Source organism: Gracilinanus agilis, chromosome 5 (assembly GCF_016433145.1).
Source record: "Gracilinanus agilis isolate LMUSP501 chromosome 5, AgileGrace, whole genome shotgun sequence".
NCBI classification, from domain to species: Eukaryota; Metazoa; Chordata; class Mammalia; order Didelphimorphia; family Didelphidae; genus Gracilinanus; species Gracilinanus agilis.
This window is the reverse complement of record NC_058134.1, coordinates 211,236,837-211,252,535: the sequence shown is the minus strand read 5'-3', so window position 1 is coordinate 211,252,535 and position 15,699 is coordinate 211,236,837. Positions and strand designations below refer to the sequence as shown.

The following is a 15,699-nucleotide window of genomic DNA, read 5'->3' as shown; positions in this document are numbered from 1 at the left end:
GTTTCTTTTAGCCATTTATCAGCCACAGAACAAGTCTGTAATGATGCTAAATGAACGGTGCATGCTTGAAAGGGGCATTATTAGGAAAATTCTGGCTGCCCCACAGCACTTTTTATCCCAAACGCTTGCATTAGGGCCCATCATGGAGTAGTTTGCACTTGGGGTGGTCCCTTTGATTTCCCCTCTGCTACCAGGGACGGAAGAGCAGAGGTGGCAGAGCGGATGCAGTCAGGAAGACTCGCGTTCAGCTGCTTCCGCAGACACACACTAGCTACGTGAGCCTGGGCCAATCGCAGAACCCTTTCTGTCTCAGCTCGTCCCTAAAATGTGCTGGAAAAGGAAATGGCAAACCCTGCCAGGATCTTGGCCAAGAAAATCCCCAAAGGGGATCCTGGAGAGTCAGACACAACTGATGAGAGTGGACAAGAAGTGACAGAGGACAGGGAAGGGAAGGAGGATCTATCTGGGCATCACGATTTTAAAAAGCTTCAATAAAAACTAAATTCCTAACAATTATATCCTAATAAATGCACTGCCGCTAAAACAAACCATTTACAGATTAAGCACATATTTATTTTAGTTTATTTAAAACATACAATGTTTCATTGAAACGGTGAAGCACTCTTTGCCAACAAACCATACCTGAATTTGTTGGACCTTACAGTACAGTGAGTATATACACTATGTACAGATTTTTAACACCTGTGTAGGAAGGCCTTTTTCAACAGATCACATTTGTAACCATTGCATTTTAAAAAATAAAACCTCTATGAGACAAAAATGAATCTGCTCTATTTTGATTTCTTATAGTTTGGGATTTAAAAGAGGCTTGTTTATTGCAAATACAATTTAAATTTTAGTATGTGTTCTTACACAGCTCGGTAGCTCATTGCTTTGTAATTGTCCATACGGCAATTTTTCGGGGGACAATTCTTACAGAGGCATACCATCATAAAGAAGTAATAAACTAAGAAGAGTATATACATTTGAACCCAGTCCCAGAACCTGTATTATATACAACCTATTTACAAATATATATGGACACATGATATATGTACAGAGTATCATAAATATTGAAAAATAGGTTAGCTTTAATGGATTAATGTTGTTCTATAAATTATATTACAGTTATGACTGAAATATCTGTGGAAGACATTAATGTAAAAACAAGGTGACAAGACAGTGGTTTAATACTGAAGATTGCTCATTAATGAGGATACAATGTTTTAGGAACCTCAAGGCAGACAGGTTAACTTCTAGTAAAAATCATGCATTGGAGTACAGCCTAGCCAAGTGGTAAAAGCCAAAGATGACGGGGAAGACTTCTGACATCCTTCTGTTGTAAGAAAACGAATTGTTCTTTTTCCCCGATTTTGCTGGGGGAGTAGCAAAATGGTCTCATCCATTTAAGAATGAGATCTATAAAGGGGGAAAAAAATTCTTCCCCCCTGCAGGTTTTTTTTTTTTTTAGCAATTATTTCCAGGAGCTCAAGGAGGAGTACCAAATTCTAGGTTAAAACTAGAGTTGGACTCTAGAAATTATAGAGGGTAGTTAATGGCCCACTCAAAAATAGGTAACACAAAACAACAGTGCATATTCTCTAGATTGTACCTAATAATTTTAAATACAAAATGAACCATTGGTCTCATCCAATAATATCACTACTGGTTATCTTCCAGTTGCATGAGGATCTATAAATTATAGATGTTCATGGCCCGTAACTTAATGAGTCACATAAAACACTTAAGTAAGAATGCTGAAGGACATAAACCATGTCTGCCAAATTCTGACTCTTTCCTAGAACTGAACGTATCAGTGCAAGAGAAAATCTTTTGAGCCAGGTAATTCCAACATTTGCTTCTCCCAACCACTAATGGAATCATGTAACTTCGGGTTTCTAGACATTATGCCAAATGAGTATAGTACCACAACTGTTTGATAACATATTCACCATACACCTTTAACACACCATAAATGCGCTCTTAGAAGCCAGGTTTAAATTCACATTTTTCTCTAACTGGGATCAAAATGAAACAAGTGAACATGCAGAACCAGAAGAGCTTCTTACACTCACGTTGCACTAGTTTCTTTAGCCACTGATCAGACATAAACAATTCTAAAGTGAACAAGTATGAGATGACGATCCAGTGCATATGAGTTTAAAGAAGCATCACTGCATGAGTATCCTAATTGTCTGTACAAAGAGAACTTGTATCATAGACCAAATACTGGTATAACCTGTATATTAGGCCTCTAGTGTAGATAAGACAAGAACAGAACTAAACAGTCATTAATCAAGTAATTCACACTTCCAATAGTGGATAAATAATGAGAAATCCTGTTAGTTCAGAAGTTTCTGAATACAATGGTTAACACCCACAGCAAGCAGATCCTAGTCATGCACTGATGCAAGTCATCTGCACAGAGCAAATGAATTTTCAGCTGACTGAAAAACCTCACCATAGCTGTCAATGTTAACTCTAGAAATAGGTGGTGCAACTGAATAAACCCTGTTTTACCCAATTGCACTATTTGGTACCTCAAGTTCTATATATTAGTTCTTTATTTACTATAGAAATATTTGTTTCATCACCTTCCATTTTTGTGGGTAAAAGTCTTTTAAAAATTTCGTAATTTGAATCCACCAGGTTTGAGGGGGTTACAGGAAGAAGGAACACAAAAAAATAGACTCAATCTTATCTGATTTGGGATAGAATATCAATTGACAAATGTTACTAATTATACCTTTTCATTAATGGAAATTTGAATGAAAACTATGCTTCTAGTCAATGATATAGTTTTGCTCACATTGGTTTGAATGTATAATTTTCTTTAAAAATTACTTGTTTTGGATAAAAAAAGTATTTGGCTTATTTTGCCTATAAAAAGGCAAGTTAATTCATAATACTAATAGTTTTAAACACTAATGAAACATTTTTATTTGGTCTATTGACCGTATCTGGATAAAGTTCAAAAAAAGCAATTTCTTAAAAGTAAAATAGTGCTTTTGAAGTCTTTGTATTTTTTGGTACAAAAAATAATAGTGTTCTCTCTAATGGTTATTTTAACACTTCACTGCAAATTAATAATTATTTCTTACATCAAATGGTTCCATTAGGCACATTCAAGTAAAATCATAAAATATCCAAGTTAAACAATGAAAAAAAGCCAAACATGTGGCTTGATAAAAGTTAAAGTTGTCCATTCTCTGGAATGGAATAAAATTGTCACTTCCTCTAGCAGGAGACTCATGTGGTTTGTTGTTAATTTCCATTTCTTTCATGCAGAACAGCTTCTTAAAAGAGTTCATTAATTCTGCACAGGAAAGAACCAGCAAAAAATCTGCATTGCAAAAGGAAGTGAAACTGCAAACATAGGTGAAGTTCCATTTTAGAAGAGAGTTGACTGGTATTCAAGTTTGCTGTTATGCCAGCTAATGGCCATCTGAAGAGGCATTGTGGATCCAATCAAGAACAATCAAAGTCATGCTTCCAATCATTACAACAAAGCCACTTAGCAAGAAGAATATAGCCTAGAATGAAGGAACACAATTAAAAACTGGTCAGTAAAAATCTGGATGATCTCAAGTGAAATCTACTAAAAAAGGCTCTTATTAGAAACATGTCTAAAATTTCCTATAATACCATAAACAAGCTTTAACTAATTGTATTTTTAAAATATCTTTGGGAGGCCTTAAGAACTGGAACTCTGATCATCATATGAACTTTAAATTGCCAATGCAGTTAAAATCATACTTTCGAAAATAATAATAATACCCTCAGAACAGATGAGGAAATTTTGAACAACAGAAAGTAAACTATGGTCCATGTGGCAAAGAAATCATTCAGGCCACTTCTGTACTAATGGTAAAAAGAAGCCCATGTCACATACTAGCTCCTTAAATGACTTTATTCTAATTCTTTTTGAGTATTTTCTTTTGACTATTATGATTGCTAACACTCAAATCATTCACTCTTTTTATAAAACCATTCCTCCTTTCAACTATCTTAGGTTATAACTAATATCACATAGAATAGCTTTACTTTATTCTAGAGTAATCAGTCTGTCCGATAAACAACCAGTATTGGGTAAATTATTCATTGCTACTATAAAGTTAGCTTGGATTTTTCCCTTACTCACCCCAATCTTCTGCACAGATTTCATGGATTCTTTCTTTACTAGCTTGATATAAAAAGCAGAAGGCAGAATAAAAATCAACATGGCAGCAGCAGAGGCACCTATTAGCAAAAACAAAGTATTCACATGTCAACTGATTATCAAAAAGCACACTTTCTGGTAACTGAAAAATGTTGAACTGATTTAAATTCAAAGCTTACCAATGAAACCAAAGATATCTCTAATAGTTGGGACAAAGATGACGAGCAAATTGGTAAATCCCAAGATGGACACAGTAATCAAACTATGACGCCACCAGCTAAAATCCTTTGCTGGGCACAACAGTTGAATGATTGAACTCCGAATCTATGTAGGAAAGGAAAAAAGAGAATTAGTGGATTTGTTAAAAAACTAGTAGACAAAAGAAAATGAAGCCAAGTGATTATGAGGCAAACTACAAATATTACCACATTTTCTAGCTTGAGATTTCCCTCTTTTGCTCCCTCAGAAACTTAAGTTGGTTAAATATTTTTAGTTACACAAAAATGCCTCAGGTTGAAGAGTCTAAACGATTTTTTTTGCTTTTTATAAGTCTTTGAAAAGCATAACAGCAAAAATTTGGGACTATTTAACACTTTTTACTAGTCGTTAAAAAGCCACATTAAAAGAGACTCATGATCACATTACTGATTTGACAATACTTACTGGGAAAATCACTACTGGTACTGTCAATGTAACAGCCATCAATACTGCCAAACGGACAATGAGAAGAATAATGTCAGCACCTAGGACTGAGGAGTAAGTATGAAGCAGTTCTGGTTCAACATGTCCTACAAGGAAGACAAAGAAAATGTCATAATATTGTTTTCAAAGGGATAAATTTTCTCCATTAGAAGCTCGAAATGACTTCAACAGGATCTGTGGACAAGTAACCGAGCAATAATTGGCCCAAAAGTTGGTAGCTACTCACAAAACAGGGCTGTAAGAGGCCAATAAGATTAATTTGGAATTATGTAGTTAATACAATTAAAAAAACATTAAGTGGCACATTTTCAAAGAATCAAGTGTAGATTTAGCCACATGAATTCCATTAAAAACAACAGGAGCCAAGAGGCTAAATCTTAATGCTTGGCTTAAAGTATTTTTTTTTTGGTGGGGGTGGGGAAGAGTGATTAGCAGGGGAAAAATTCACTTTTAAATGAGATTCTACTTATTTTGAATATTGGCAGGCTCTAAATGGCAGGATAAATTATATTACCCTAGAAGATAAAAAAGTGTTTTCAGGTATGTGCTATAGCTACCTTCAAATATTAGGAAAATGGCCAGAGAAAGGAGATTTGTTCTCTGTTCATGTGAAAGGGAGCACACACCTAGGTCTCTCCCTAATTTTAGTGCAATATAACTGAGAGCTTCCTAATAATCAGTTGATTCCAAAATGGAATGAGCTGAATCGAGTGGAGCAGGAGAGAACTCACTTCATTGCACTCATACGTTAAGCAGGGAGAGTAAGTGTTGGATTGGAAATCTCTAAGGTCTCTTCCGAATGGAATTTTACTCTATGATAGATCCCTGAATATAGGAATGCAAATTCTGAGCTTTCCAATTTTTCTCTTTGGAGCAGATTTTTGAATGCTATATTCTTTTTAGATGTGGAGGTATATCTTCATTCGTTAACTAATCAATAATTTTTTAAAATTGTAAACTGGGCATTATTTACCGTAAAATGTCAAGTATCCAAAGATGGCAGCAAGCAGGTACATGAGAAACATGGCAAAAAAGGAAATCTTGGACACATTCATCATTCTTCTACGACTTCGGCTATTTAATTGGAAGGAAAAAATGCAGACAGATCTTTAGCAATAAAAATGCACAATTATATTACCTTTTCCCAGTTTTCCACTTTTGTGAGTACAAATCAATATCAAATAAGGGGGCAGTGGGGGTAGCTCAGTGGAGTGAGAGCCAGGCCTAGAGACAGGAGGTCCTAGGTTCAAATCCGGCCTCAGCCACTTCCCAGCTGTGTGACCCTGGGCAAGTCACTTGACCCCCATTGCCTACCCTTACCATTCTTCCACCAAGGAGTCAATACTGTACAGTATTGACTCCCAGATGGAAGCTAAGGGTTTAAAAAAAACAAAAACAAACAAAAAACAAGCAAAATGCTTACCCTTTCAGCTCTTCATAAATAGGAAGAATGGCAGGATGGCAGACAAATGAAAATGTCAGAATTGGCACAGCATAGACAGTCTGAAAAGCAAATATAAGAGGACTGAACATAATGTGATTAGCTCCTCAATTGCTACTGAGGAAGAATGATCGACCTTTATATCTGTCTGCAAAATTCTAGACTTTCTTATCTTTCCAATTGGTTTGCTGCATAAATTATAGCTTAAATTTTCTATTCTCATTTCAGTTGCCTATATTGCTAGGGGGTTCTAATGGAGTTGAAAAAAAAATCAATGCTTTCATAGAATTCTCAATGACTAATTCGTTTATCTAATAATTATTTAAAACTATACAACTTTGCTTCTTCCTCTGATTACTACATTTTCAATCAAATCATTTCATTTCCTGCTTAGCTCTCCTCAGGCTTTTAAAAAAGGGCAATTCCTATCAAGTTACCTGTGAGTTGAAGATGAAGTACCGGGGTTCACAAGAGTCATCGTTAGTGCTGTTAAATAATGTTTCTGGTGAAGATGTGAAAGTTGCTGTCAAGTGCGCCGTCTCGTTCATAGCTTCAAAAGGACAAGAAATTTGAAATTTCTTGCACATCACCTAAAAATAAAATTATATCTTCTTACATTTTTGTTCACCTCTATATTATGAAAAAACATCAAACAGCAGCGCCCTGTGAAGTGATGCAGCCCAAGAATGAAATCATACGTACCACAATCAGGAAGAACACCATACACAGTAAGGAAAAGCCACTCGTATATCCTAGATATCCTGGAGGGGGTGGAGAGGGAGATCGGCCATTAGAGGAAATGGGTTCAGACAAAAGTATTTCCTCTGAGGTAAAAAAGGTCTTGACTGTGGCTCTGCAGAAGGCCTGGGTGCTGGTGCTCACGACAAAGTGCCGGGCAGTCACTTAGCTCAGCAATGGGCTGGGAAAGTGTGCAGCGGGGGGCGCATTTCCAGAATCAGTGGGAACAAGCCCACTGAAAGATAAAATCAGACCCGCTGCTAGGACCGGCGGGCACCAGCGCTTCACTCAGGAGATGTGCCAAGACTCGGCGCTACGAAAACTCAGCTGGGAAGAGCAGCACCCCAAGAAGACCGAAGCCTTCCTCTCTACCAGCTACCCATCCCAGCAGCAGCGGCCCCCTTTCCAAGGCCCACACTTGGCCTACTGGGAGTCTCTCACCACCTTCCCCAATGGGCAGGGTTGTTTTTAGATACCAGAAACAATTTCTAATGAATGATGTCCTAAGTGTTTAAATTTAAAGTTAAGCTGACTTACCTAAATTTCTCAGCAATGACAAAGGAAGAATGAGCACCAAGGAAACCAGCAAAACGAGATAATCACCATTCAAGTACCATTCTCTGAATAAAAAGAAAATAAGTCAAAACTGGTCAGAAATGAAAATTTGGTTTCTCTTCAGAAAAAATATTCATCTGGGGACAGTCAGGTAGCTCAACTGGATGGAGACAGGAGGTCCTGGATTCAAACTTGGCCTGGCCCCCAACATTTCCTAGCTGTGTGACCCCAGGCAAGTCACTTAACTCATACTGCCTAGCTCTTATGCCTTGGGACCAATACTTAGATACTGATTCTAGGGCAGAAAGTAAAGGGGATTTTTTTGGTTGTTGTTTTAAAGAAAGAAAAATGTTCATCTGGTTCCTTTAAAACCAGACGCCTGCCTCAGAATAAAACTTTGAGACAAATACCAAAAACCCTAGAAAAGAATCAAGTTTGTGGACTTCATAAGCTGAAGGACAAGTTTGGAAAAGCTTGTTCTTTTAAGGAGTCACAGGAAAGTTACTTTTAGGAAGAAAAAAAAATTACTATACTTTGCTGTACTAGATGGATATATTCACTTAGTTTAGAAATTGGGTCTGAAACCAAGAGGATTAACAGTGTAACTTTTGTCCCAGTGTTTATTCTGGGAGCAATGCCAACTAATTCATAACATAAAATGTTCCTTAAAGGCTTGATACTAATGCCATAAACAAAGCAGCACTGTTAAGCAAGTAATCTTATCTTCAAGCATTTTTACAAAGATTATACACCAACTCTGTCATTGCTTTGGCTTGCCATTTTTGAAGTTGGAAACAAGAAATTTTATAAATCTTTCATTTAAGAGTCTTTCACTTATTAGCTAATGAACTCAAACATTTCAACAAGGAAATATTTTTACACTTTGTTAACATATATATTCATAAAGCAAGAGCCCCAAATATTAGGAGACTTTTACTCTTAGGTAACTATTAAATCTTTAACTCAAAACAGTCAATACATTATAAAATTCTCACATATATTAGATCTGATTAACTATAAACCAGGAGTTATCACTCGTTTCTATAGGAGCATCAGAAATATTTTTATGTTTAATTTTTCTACTAAAAAAATTAACTCTGAGATTGTATTATCTTAAATCATACCAAGAATTCTTTTTCTCACTCTTAAGATATTAAGATATCATAGAAAACTTAGCTTAAGGCTTAGTTTAACAACGCTATGCCATTTTCTTATCTTGAAATATTTAAGTCTTAAGAAATATTAATATGTAATATTTTACTTAGAGAATAAAAAATTCTTCTCATGTATACTCTTTAGATAAAACAAGCTAGTTAACTTGCAATTTCATTAGAATAGTATATTAAGTCTAGATTATGTAATTACTAGTATAATTACTCAACAAAAAAGTTATGTTCTAAGAGCTCGGACGAATTAGGAAGAATTTATTATCCATACAAGTTAAGTGGCTGATTAAAAGTTCTCAGGTCATTTCAATTCAATCTATGAGGAGGGGTTTTCCTGGATTGTATCTACTTTTCTAATAGTAAAAATTATAAAAATTCATGTTTACAGCCATCTTTGCTGAAATTCATCCATTCCATAAAGTAATGATGCCTAAATAATAATATTATTTACCAAGGAAATACCAGAAATTACACGATAGTTTGTGGAGTAGCATTCAAATATATTTATGCCCTAAAAACACACTTAGTATGAATGTTCCATTATTACTTTTCACTTTAAAATTCTGCACATGTAGTCATTTTAATATTCACCCAGAGAACTGAAGACTTGCTCTAGGTAATAAGATGTACATTTGTGCATCATCTGAGCTTGGTAGGAAATAGTTAATATCTACTACTTGTATACAATGGTTTGTAGAAAGAAAATACTGAAAACCAGCTTCAATCCCCCTAATTTTATATACTATATTTCTATGTTGTTTTTCTTTTTAAGTTTAAATGGTTCTCTAATGAAGAACAACTTCATCACCTACCCTTTATTCTCTTCAATGCTCATTAATGCCTGGATCACCAATGGTAACTCATATTTCACTATGAAGAGGTAGCTTGACATAGCTGGAGACAAACAAAATCATTCCATTACAAGACTAGAATCTAAAGCACGGTACAAGACACCGAATGGTGTCATTATTCAAATGCTGAAGTGAGGCGTGTTACGCCATAAAGTGATGGGGAGGGTTGAAGAGGGGAGACCAAGTTGGTGAAAGCAGAAGCCCCAAATGACTTTTCTGAGTCCTTACCTCCAATGTTCTGCATTGTAATAGACCCAGAAGCCGCCAGCTTTCCAGCCATACCAAATGCCTTCTGTCCTAACTGCTCATATAACAGAGACCCTGTAAAAGAAGAACAGTTACTAAATATGTATTTCTAACCAAGAAGAGCTAAAAAGAACTATCTTGAAAAAATAAAGAATTTTACTATACCTCCTTCATTAGCTGTCTTCAAAAGGAGATGAACAGAATACAGGGAAAATATTGACACAAATGTCAAAAGAATTCTGGTAAAAGAAAGATAAGAGAACTCAGCTAGCTATCAAAATGTAGACTCACGTTTATGTATTGCATGGCATTTGGCAGACACTACCCATCAAAACAAGTACAACACCCTCATCCCTTTATGTGGTGGTGCATGCTTGCACACATACAACAATTTACAAATAAAATTTATCAAATATCAGATTTACAGTTGCCTTAATCCCTCCCCTTCCCCTCCCCTTGATTGGGCAGGGGGAAAAAGGCCAAATAAGGAGCATGAGGACTAAATTTGACAAGGAACTCCCCCCCTGCTGTTCCCTATTCTTCCTTAAGGGTAAAATCGGGGAAAATTGTTTTATCAAAACAGACTTTCCCTTATAGACTAAAGTAGTTATGATGGATGGAGGGCAGCTAGGTGGCGCAGTGGAGAGAGTGCCAGGCCTGGCATCAGGAAGACTCATCTTCCAAAAGTTCAAATCTGGCCTCAGACACTTACTAGCTGTGTGACCCTGGACCCTGAGCACACCACTTATCCCTGTTTGCCTCATTTCCTCATCTGTAACGTGAGTCAGAAAAGGAAATGGCAAACCACTTTACTATCTTTGCTAAGAAAACACCAAATGGGGGTCACAAAGATTCAGATATGACCAAAAAAAACGACTAAACAGGTACGATAAAAATCTGTTTCCTTTGGCCTCTGCAATCCCTCAAAGCTGGTTATGCATCAGTATCCTTCAGAATTGGGGAAAACTCACTCAGTTCCATTCATTCAATATAGCTTTAGATGTTCTTGAAACTCTATCATCCCTGAAGAACCACTAAATCAATAAGAGATAAAAATTTTCTAAGAGTATCTGTTAAAATCTAAAATGATTTCCAAAATGTACTATCAGTATACCTAAGAATTTGTTTTCAAAATCGTTTTATCTGGTTCTCCATTTTAAAATGCAACCAATTTCACTGGTGATACAAATCATATTTTTATAGCCACCAAGACTAAACAAACACTAACCTAACATTAGCGTGCAGATTAAATTAGGTTCTGAGCACTGTATATGTATATACATGCGTGTATGTACACCCGCCCACCAACATACCCACCCATACAGATACAGATTTACACACATACATGTCTTCTAAGTGCCACAAGAGGTTCAAATATATAACGATGATGCCATCTAAAATAAATCAAAGCACCAACAATTGTATGGCTACAAATACAATACCCTAAAAAAGGGCAGAAAAGCATTGTTACCAACTTTATGATTTGAGGTTTTTGATTCCCTCCCCCCTCCCTGCCCCTCTCATATTTAGAATACCTAAAATTTGGTAGGCCCCACTAATGCAATCAAGGGGCTCTGTGAGTTTGGGGCACTTTGGTTTTAGACCAGTGAAATTTTAATGCAAAACATAGCTTTGCAAAGATTAATCTGTTCAAAATACCTATTTTCCAATAAAATGGAAAACACAAGACAGAGTCAGAGTCAATAGTCAACCTACAATGATACTTGTTTGAAACAATAAGACAAATCCATATTGTAGTAGTTACAAAAACCCAGTCACTTTACTCCTCAGTTGTGGAGGCAGAGTTAGGGTTATAGGTCAATGTCTAGGGCCCCTTCCAACTCTAAAACCTATTTTTCAGTCTCTACTCTAGGACATTCAGAAACAGCTGATCCTTTCTGACAAAGTGTGGCAGTCTCTACAAGATCAGAGCAGATTCTATCATCCTGAAGAAAACTAGAATATTTCATTTAAACCAAACAAGTCTAGATGTGTAAATATGACCACATCCTGCATGTTTTAAAAAAAAACAACGGTCCATTTTCTAACGAGCTTAAGGGGGTCACAATCTTAAAATCCATTCTTTGTACAGTTAATGTATTTGACTTTTGAAAAGAAAAAAAAAATCAAGGAATAAACAAATGTAACAATTCCAGTGTTAGCAATGACATAATAAAGTCCAAAGATGTATTCGATATTCTGGACAATAACAAGAACATACTTTAACTTAAAAAAAAATACAAGTACTGGAACATTATTATAATAGAAAAAGTATTTTCCTATTTTCAAAGAATTTGAACTGTTAAATGAAACTACAAAATGTTTAACTACATTAATTATACAGCATAACCAGGTATGTTAATTTTTTCCATAGATACTTACACAAAAAGGGCAATTCCAGTGTTAGCCATGGCATAAGAAAGCCCAAGGATTCCACTGCCCACAATAGCATTGCTCAGATTAAATACTGACATACCAAAAGAAGTAGTACCTGGATGCTGTCAATTCAAAGGAAAAATAGAAAAAAAAATTAAAAGAAAAAATAGTTTAAAAAATTTGAAATCTAAGTATAAAGCTATCATTATTTTCCTTCTCAAAATGGCTCATGAATTTTTCATTGCTTTTAACTTACAAAGTCTGTTTCATACTTCTTCTTTCCCAAATTGTTTTCAAGCAAAAAGTTTTGATTTTCTGGATCCATGTCTACATAATGGCTGCAAGAAAAGTTATTTGAAATGAAATGTTTTGTAACAGACAACCACCCCAAATATGCTAGAATACTTTTTATTTAAGACAGAAATATTATTCTGTTAAAACACAGAAAAGATCATTCATGCAAACATTTACTTCAAGGAGAGGTTAAAAGTAAGATGTTTCTCCATAAATGCACTCAATTTCACTATGAGAAAGTTTATTTCCACAACCCTTTATGGAGCTTCTAAAACAAGAATCCCTAGAAAAGCATTTTGAAAAGAAAGAAAAATTGTTGAAGTTCTCCTGACCTCTTCTTCATAGCAGCTTGTTTGGTGGGATAGGAAAAGGTGAAATCATTGCTGTTGGAACTGTAGCTACTGCTGTCTTCATCTGGAGAAATGTTAAACCTGCCCATTTCTGTTTTAGTCATGATGGGACGTAGCGGGAGGAGGTGCAGAGAACGCTTGTCTTAGTTTTGAAGAGTCAAAGAACGAAGTCGGTAGTCCCTTCCGTGCGGCTTCCTCCGTTATGGAATCAACCCAAAGGTTCCGCTCGGCTCCTTTTGTCCTTTGCGGCTGGGTGCAGCGCACACTCGCCCAGTCTGGGGAAGGTAAAAGGGAAAAACGTCAATACTGCAGTGGTCTCCTAGGCTGGGTCACGTGGCAAGTTGCTGCTGCTGCTGCCGCCGCCGCCGCCGCTGCTGCTGGCGGGGAAGCTCATCAGGGCTGATTCATCCTCAGCCAGAGGAGTGGAAAAGTACCAGAAGAGAGAGAGGGGCGGGGGAGCTCGAGGAGGCAAGAGGAAAAGTACAAGACACAGTCTATGGAGGAGAACAAAGATAATCTCCCACCGCTACTCACAAAAGTGATTCACCCTCCAAAAGGCAATACCCTCATCCTCATGCGGAATTTTATATTAACACCGATCCAAATTGGATCAGTCCAAGAGGTGCTCTTGGGTTTTTCTCTATTTTCTCCCTCTGGCATCGATATAGAAGGGAGGTGTGATACACATTTCATACGGTCTTAGGGGTTTGCAATTCCGGTGGCCTCGAATTATTTCTCACTTTTGGGGGATGTCCCAAGGCACACAAATGTGCTGGGAACAGCAAAGATTATAGATCTGCGGCAATATAATTTACTTTTTTTTAAAAAATCAACTAACCAAAAGTTCCCATTCGTTTTATAACAATTAAAAAAATGATCATCCAAATAACAAAATATCCTCCCAGGCTATACAAACAGCAAAGGCCCCGTTTGTTTACACACATTTATAGGCAAAGGGTTCAAACACACCAGCTCCTGGCCAGGCCCTTTCTACGCCAGGAAACTGATGCAATATTGATCGTCGATTGTCACACATCCTCCGTCCCGCATTTCCTATTACTCGCCTAAACCTCTATTCCCTACTATCCACAGAACCTGGGCCCCCAGGATTTAAAATGATAAATGCAAATTAGTCACAAGACCGCACCAGAGGGATCGTCAGCTTCGGGGCTCCCCTCCCCCTCCCTCAAAAAGATGCAGCGGCGGCGGCCCCGGCCAGCCTCCCCCAACACCTTCCCCCCTCCCCCCGCCCAATGCCAGGGGGCTCACAAGCCTGGGGCAGTCGGAAGCTTTCAGCCTCGACCACCGCCCCCGCCCGCCGGCCAGTAAGAGGCCCAACAATAACAGGCCGCCACCGAAGGCGAGATCCCCGGCCTCTCTCGACTCCCTTCCCCCACCCCACCCCCCACGTTGTCCCCCCTCAAAGATGATTCAGCTCGGGGTTGTTACCTTAGATGGTTTCGAGGGTTCTTGGCTCTGCTTCCAAACCTCACTAAAAGGGTTTCGTCTAACAATTCTCAATGAAATCTTGAACCGTAAAACAAACAAAAGGACTACAAACGGCCCAAAACAAGAATCGAGCGGCAAAAAAAAAAAAAAAATCCTGAGTCCCCACCCAAATCCCGAAAGATCCAGAGGGAAAGGGAAGCGTAGGTAGGTTGTCGGCGGGGTTGGGCGGACGCGTGGTGGACGGCGGGGCCGAGACGGACTCTCCCGCTGCAACGACAAGCTCGGAAACGACGTCGCGCGGCTCTGAAGAATTTCTCTGAGCTCGGGATTATAGACTCGTAAGAAATCGACTACGTCAGCGGGAGGGAGGAGACAATCCGTGGAGAGGACTCTTTCCTTTGTGTATCAACACCACCTGAGCTCCTCCCCCTGCTCCACCCACCCTGTGAACTCCCCTCCTTCCCTCCGGCCCCACGGACTGCCCGCCCCTTCTAAGCTCTACCTCTTTGGGCAGCCTCTCCTCTCCTCTCCTCAGGGTCGGCCAGCCCTTCCTTTTGATTGCGTTTTCTCCGTGGCCCATCCCTTCATTCTTCGGATGTGAGCTCTGTGACCCTGAGCTCCCTCAGCTTCCTTAATAGCGTTGAAATAGTGGCCCCCGACACTTCCCGTCGACGGTTATTTTCGACCCAAATTCAGTTCTTCTCTACACTGTTCTCCAAATCCTCTCCCTCCCAAGTCTCTAGCAGCGGCTTTCCACCTCTTCCTAAGCTGTTATAAGAAACAGAAAAATACTAATTCTTGATTTGGGCGAGGGACTTGGAGAGAGCCCCGTTAACAAATTAGAAACCTGGACAAGGAGCCCTGAGGGCTTCTCCTACGTACTCTCGCCGAAGTAGTCCACCCTACTGCTGTTTGTTAACTTTATTACCTCTTCTCCCCACCTCCCACCTTTCCCTTCTTTCCTTCCATTTAAAGAATTGTTTTGTTTTGTTTTCCTGGGTTCGTTGGAATGTCAAGACTGCTGGGATGCTTTTCTTCTTTACTAAGTCAGTTCTCTTTGACCCTTTTTCTTTATAAAGGGCCTTGCTAAGGTACAAAAACCCATAGGCACCTGCATTTGAAGAACTTAATGGAAAAGGAGGGTCGAGTCGCGATGTCCAAAGGTAATAAGACCCTTTAGGATGACAGACCTGACCAGTTGCTCTTTCTCTTTGAACCGTGGGAGAAGCTGAGTAGAGCACACAAAGGTTGGATATGAAAAGATTTTTTTTTTAAATGTTTTCCTAAGGAGGTACGAGTAACTTCCTATTTTGGTAGGCGACAGGGCTATCAACCTTTTGTGGGCTTCCAAAGTTTTCTATTTGGAAATGGA

General features: G+C 38.2%; 1 protein-coding gene across 1 annotated transcript; it reads right to left on the bottom strand.

Moving 5' to 3' along the window:
* Positions 1–551: 551 nt before the first annotated feature.
* SLC38A2 (solute carrier family 38 member 2) lies at positions 552–14,613 on the bottom strand. The gene is made up of 16 exons (XM_044678466.1): positions 14,328–14,613; positions 12,861–13,153; positions 12,491–12,572; positions 12,241–12,356; positions 10,024–10,097; positions 9,841–9,933; positions 9,574–9,655; positions 7,578–7,660; positions 7,005–7,063; positions 6,740–6,892; positions 6,285–6,364; positions 5,835–5,935; positions 4,823–4,947; positions 4,339–4,483; positions 4,142–4,239; positions 552–3,533 (listed from the first exon to the last, which is right to left on the bottom strand). The coding sequence occupies exons 2-16, from the start codon at positions 12,980–12,982 to the stop codon at positions 3,435–3,437; spliced, it is 1,512 nt and encodes a 503-aa protein (XP_044534401.1). The 5' UTR covers positions 12,983–13,153; positions 14,328–14,613; the 3' UTR covers positions 552–3,434.
* Positions 14,614–15,699: the final 1,086 nt, after the last annotated feature.

Bases quoted from the DNA above. Each gene is read 5' to 3' on its own strand.
- SLC38A2 (XM_044678466.1), bottom strand. From the start codon at position 12,982: ATGACTAAAACAGAAATGGGCAGGTTTAACATTTCTCCAGATGAAGAC. The intron at 7,064-7,577 runs GTAAGTCAGCTT...CACCCCCTCCAG, and splicing joins GTCATTGCTGAGAAATTTAG to GATATCTAGGATATACGAGT. The intron at 3,534-4,141 runs GTGAGTAAGGGA...CCTTCATTCTAG, and splicing joins AATCTGTGCAGAAGATTGGG to GCTATATTCTTCTTGCTAAG.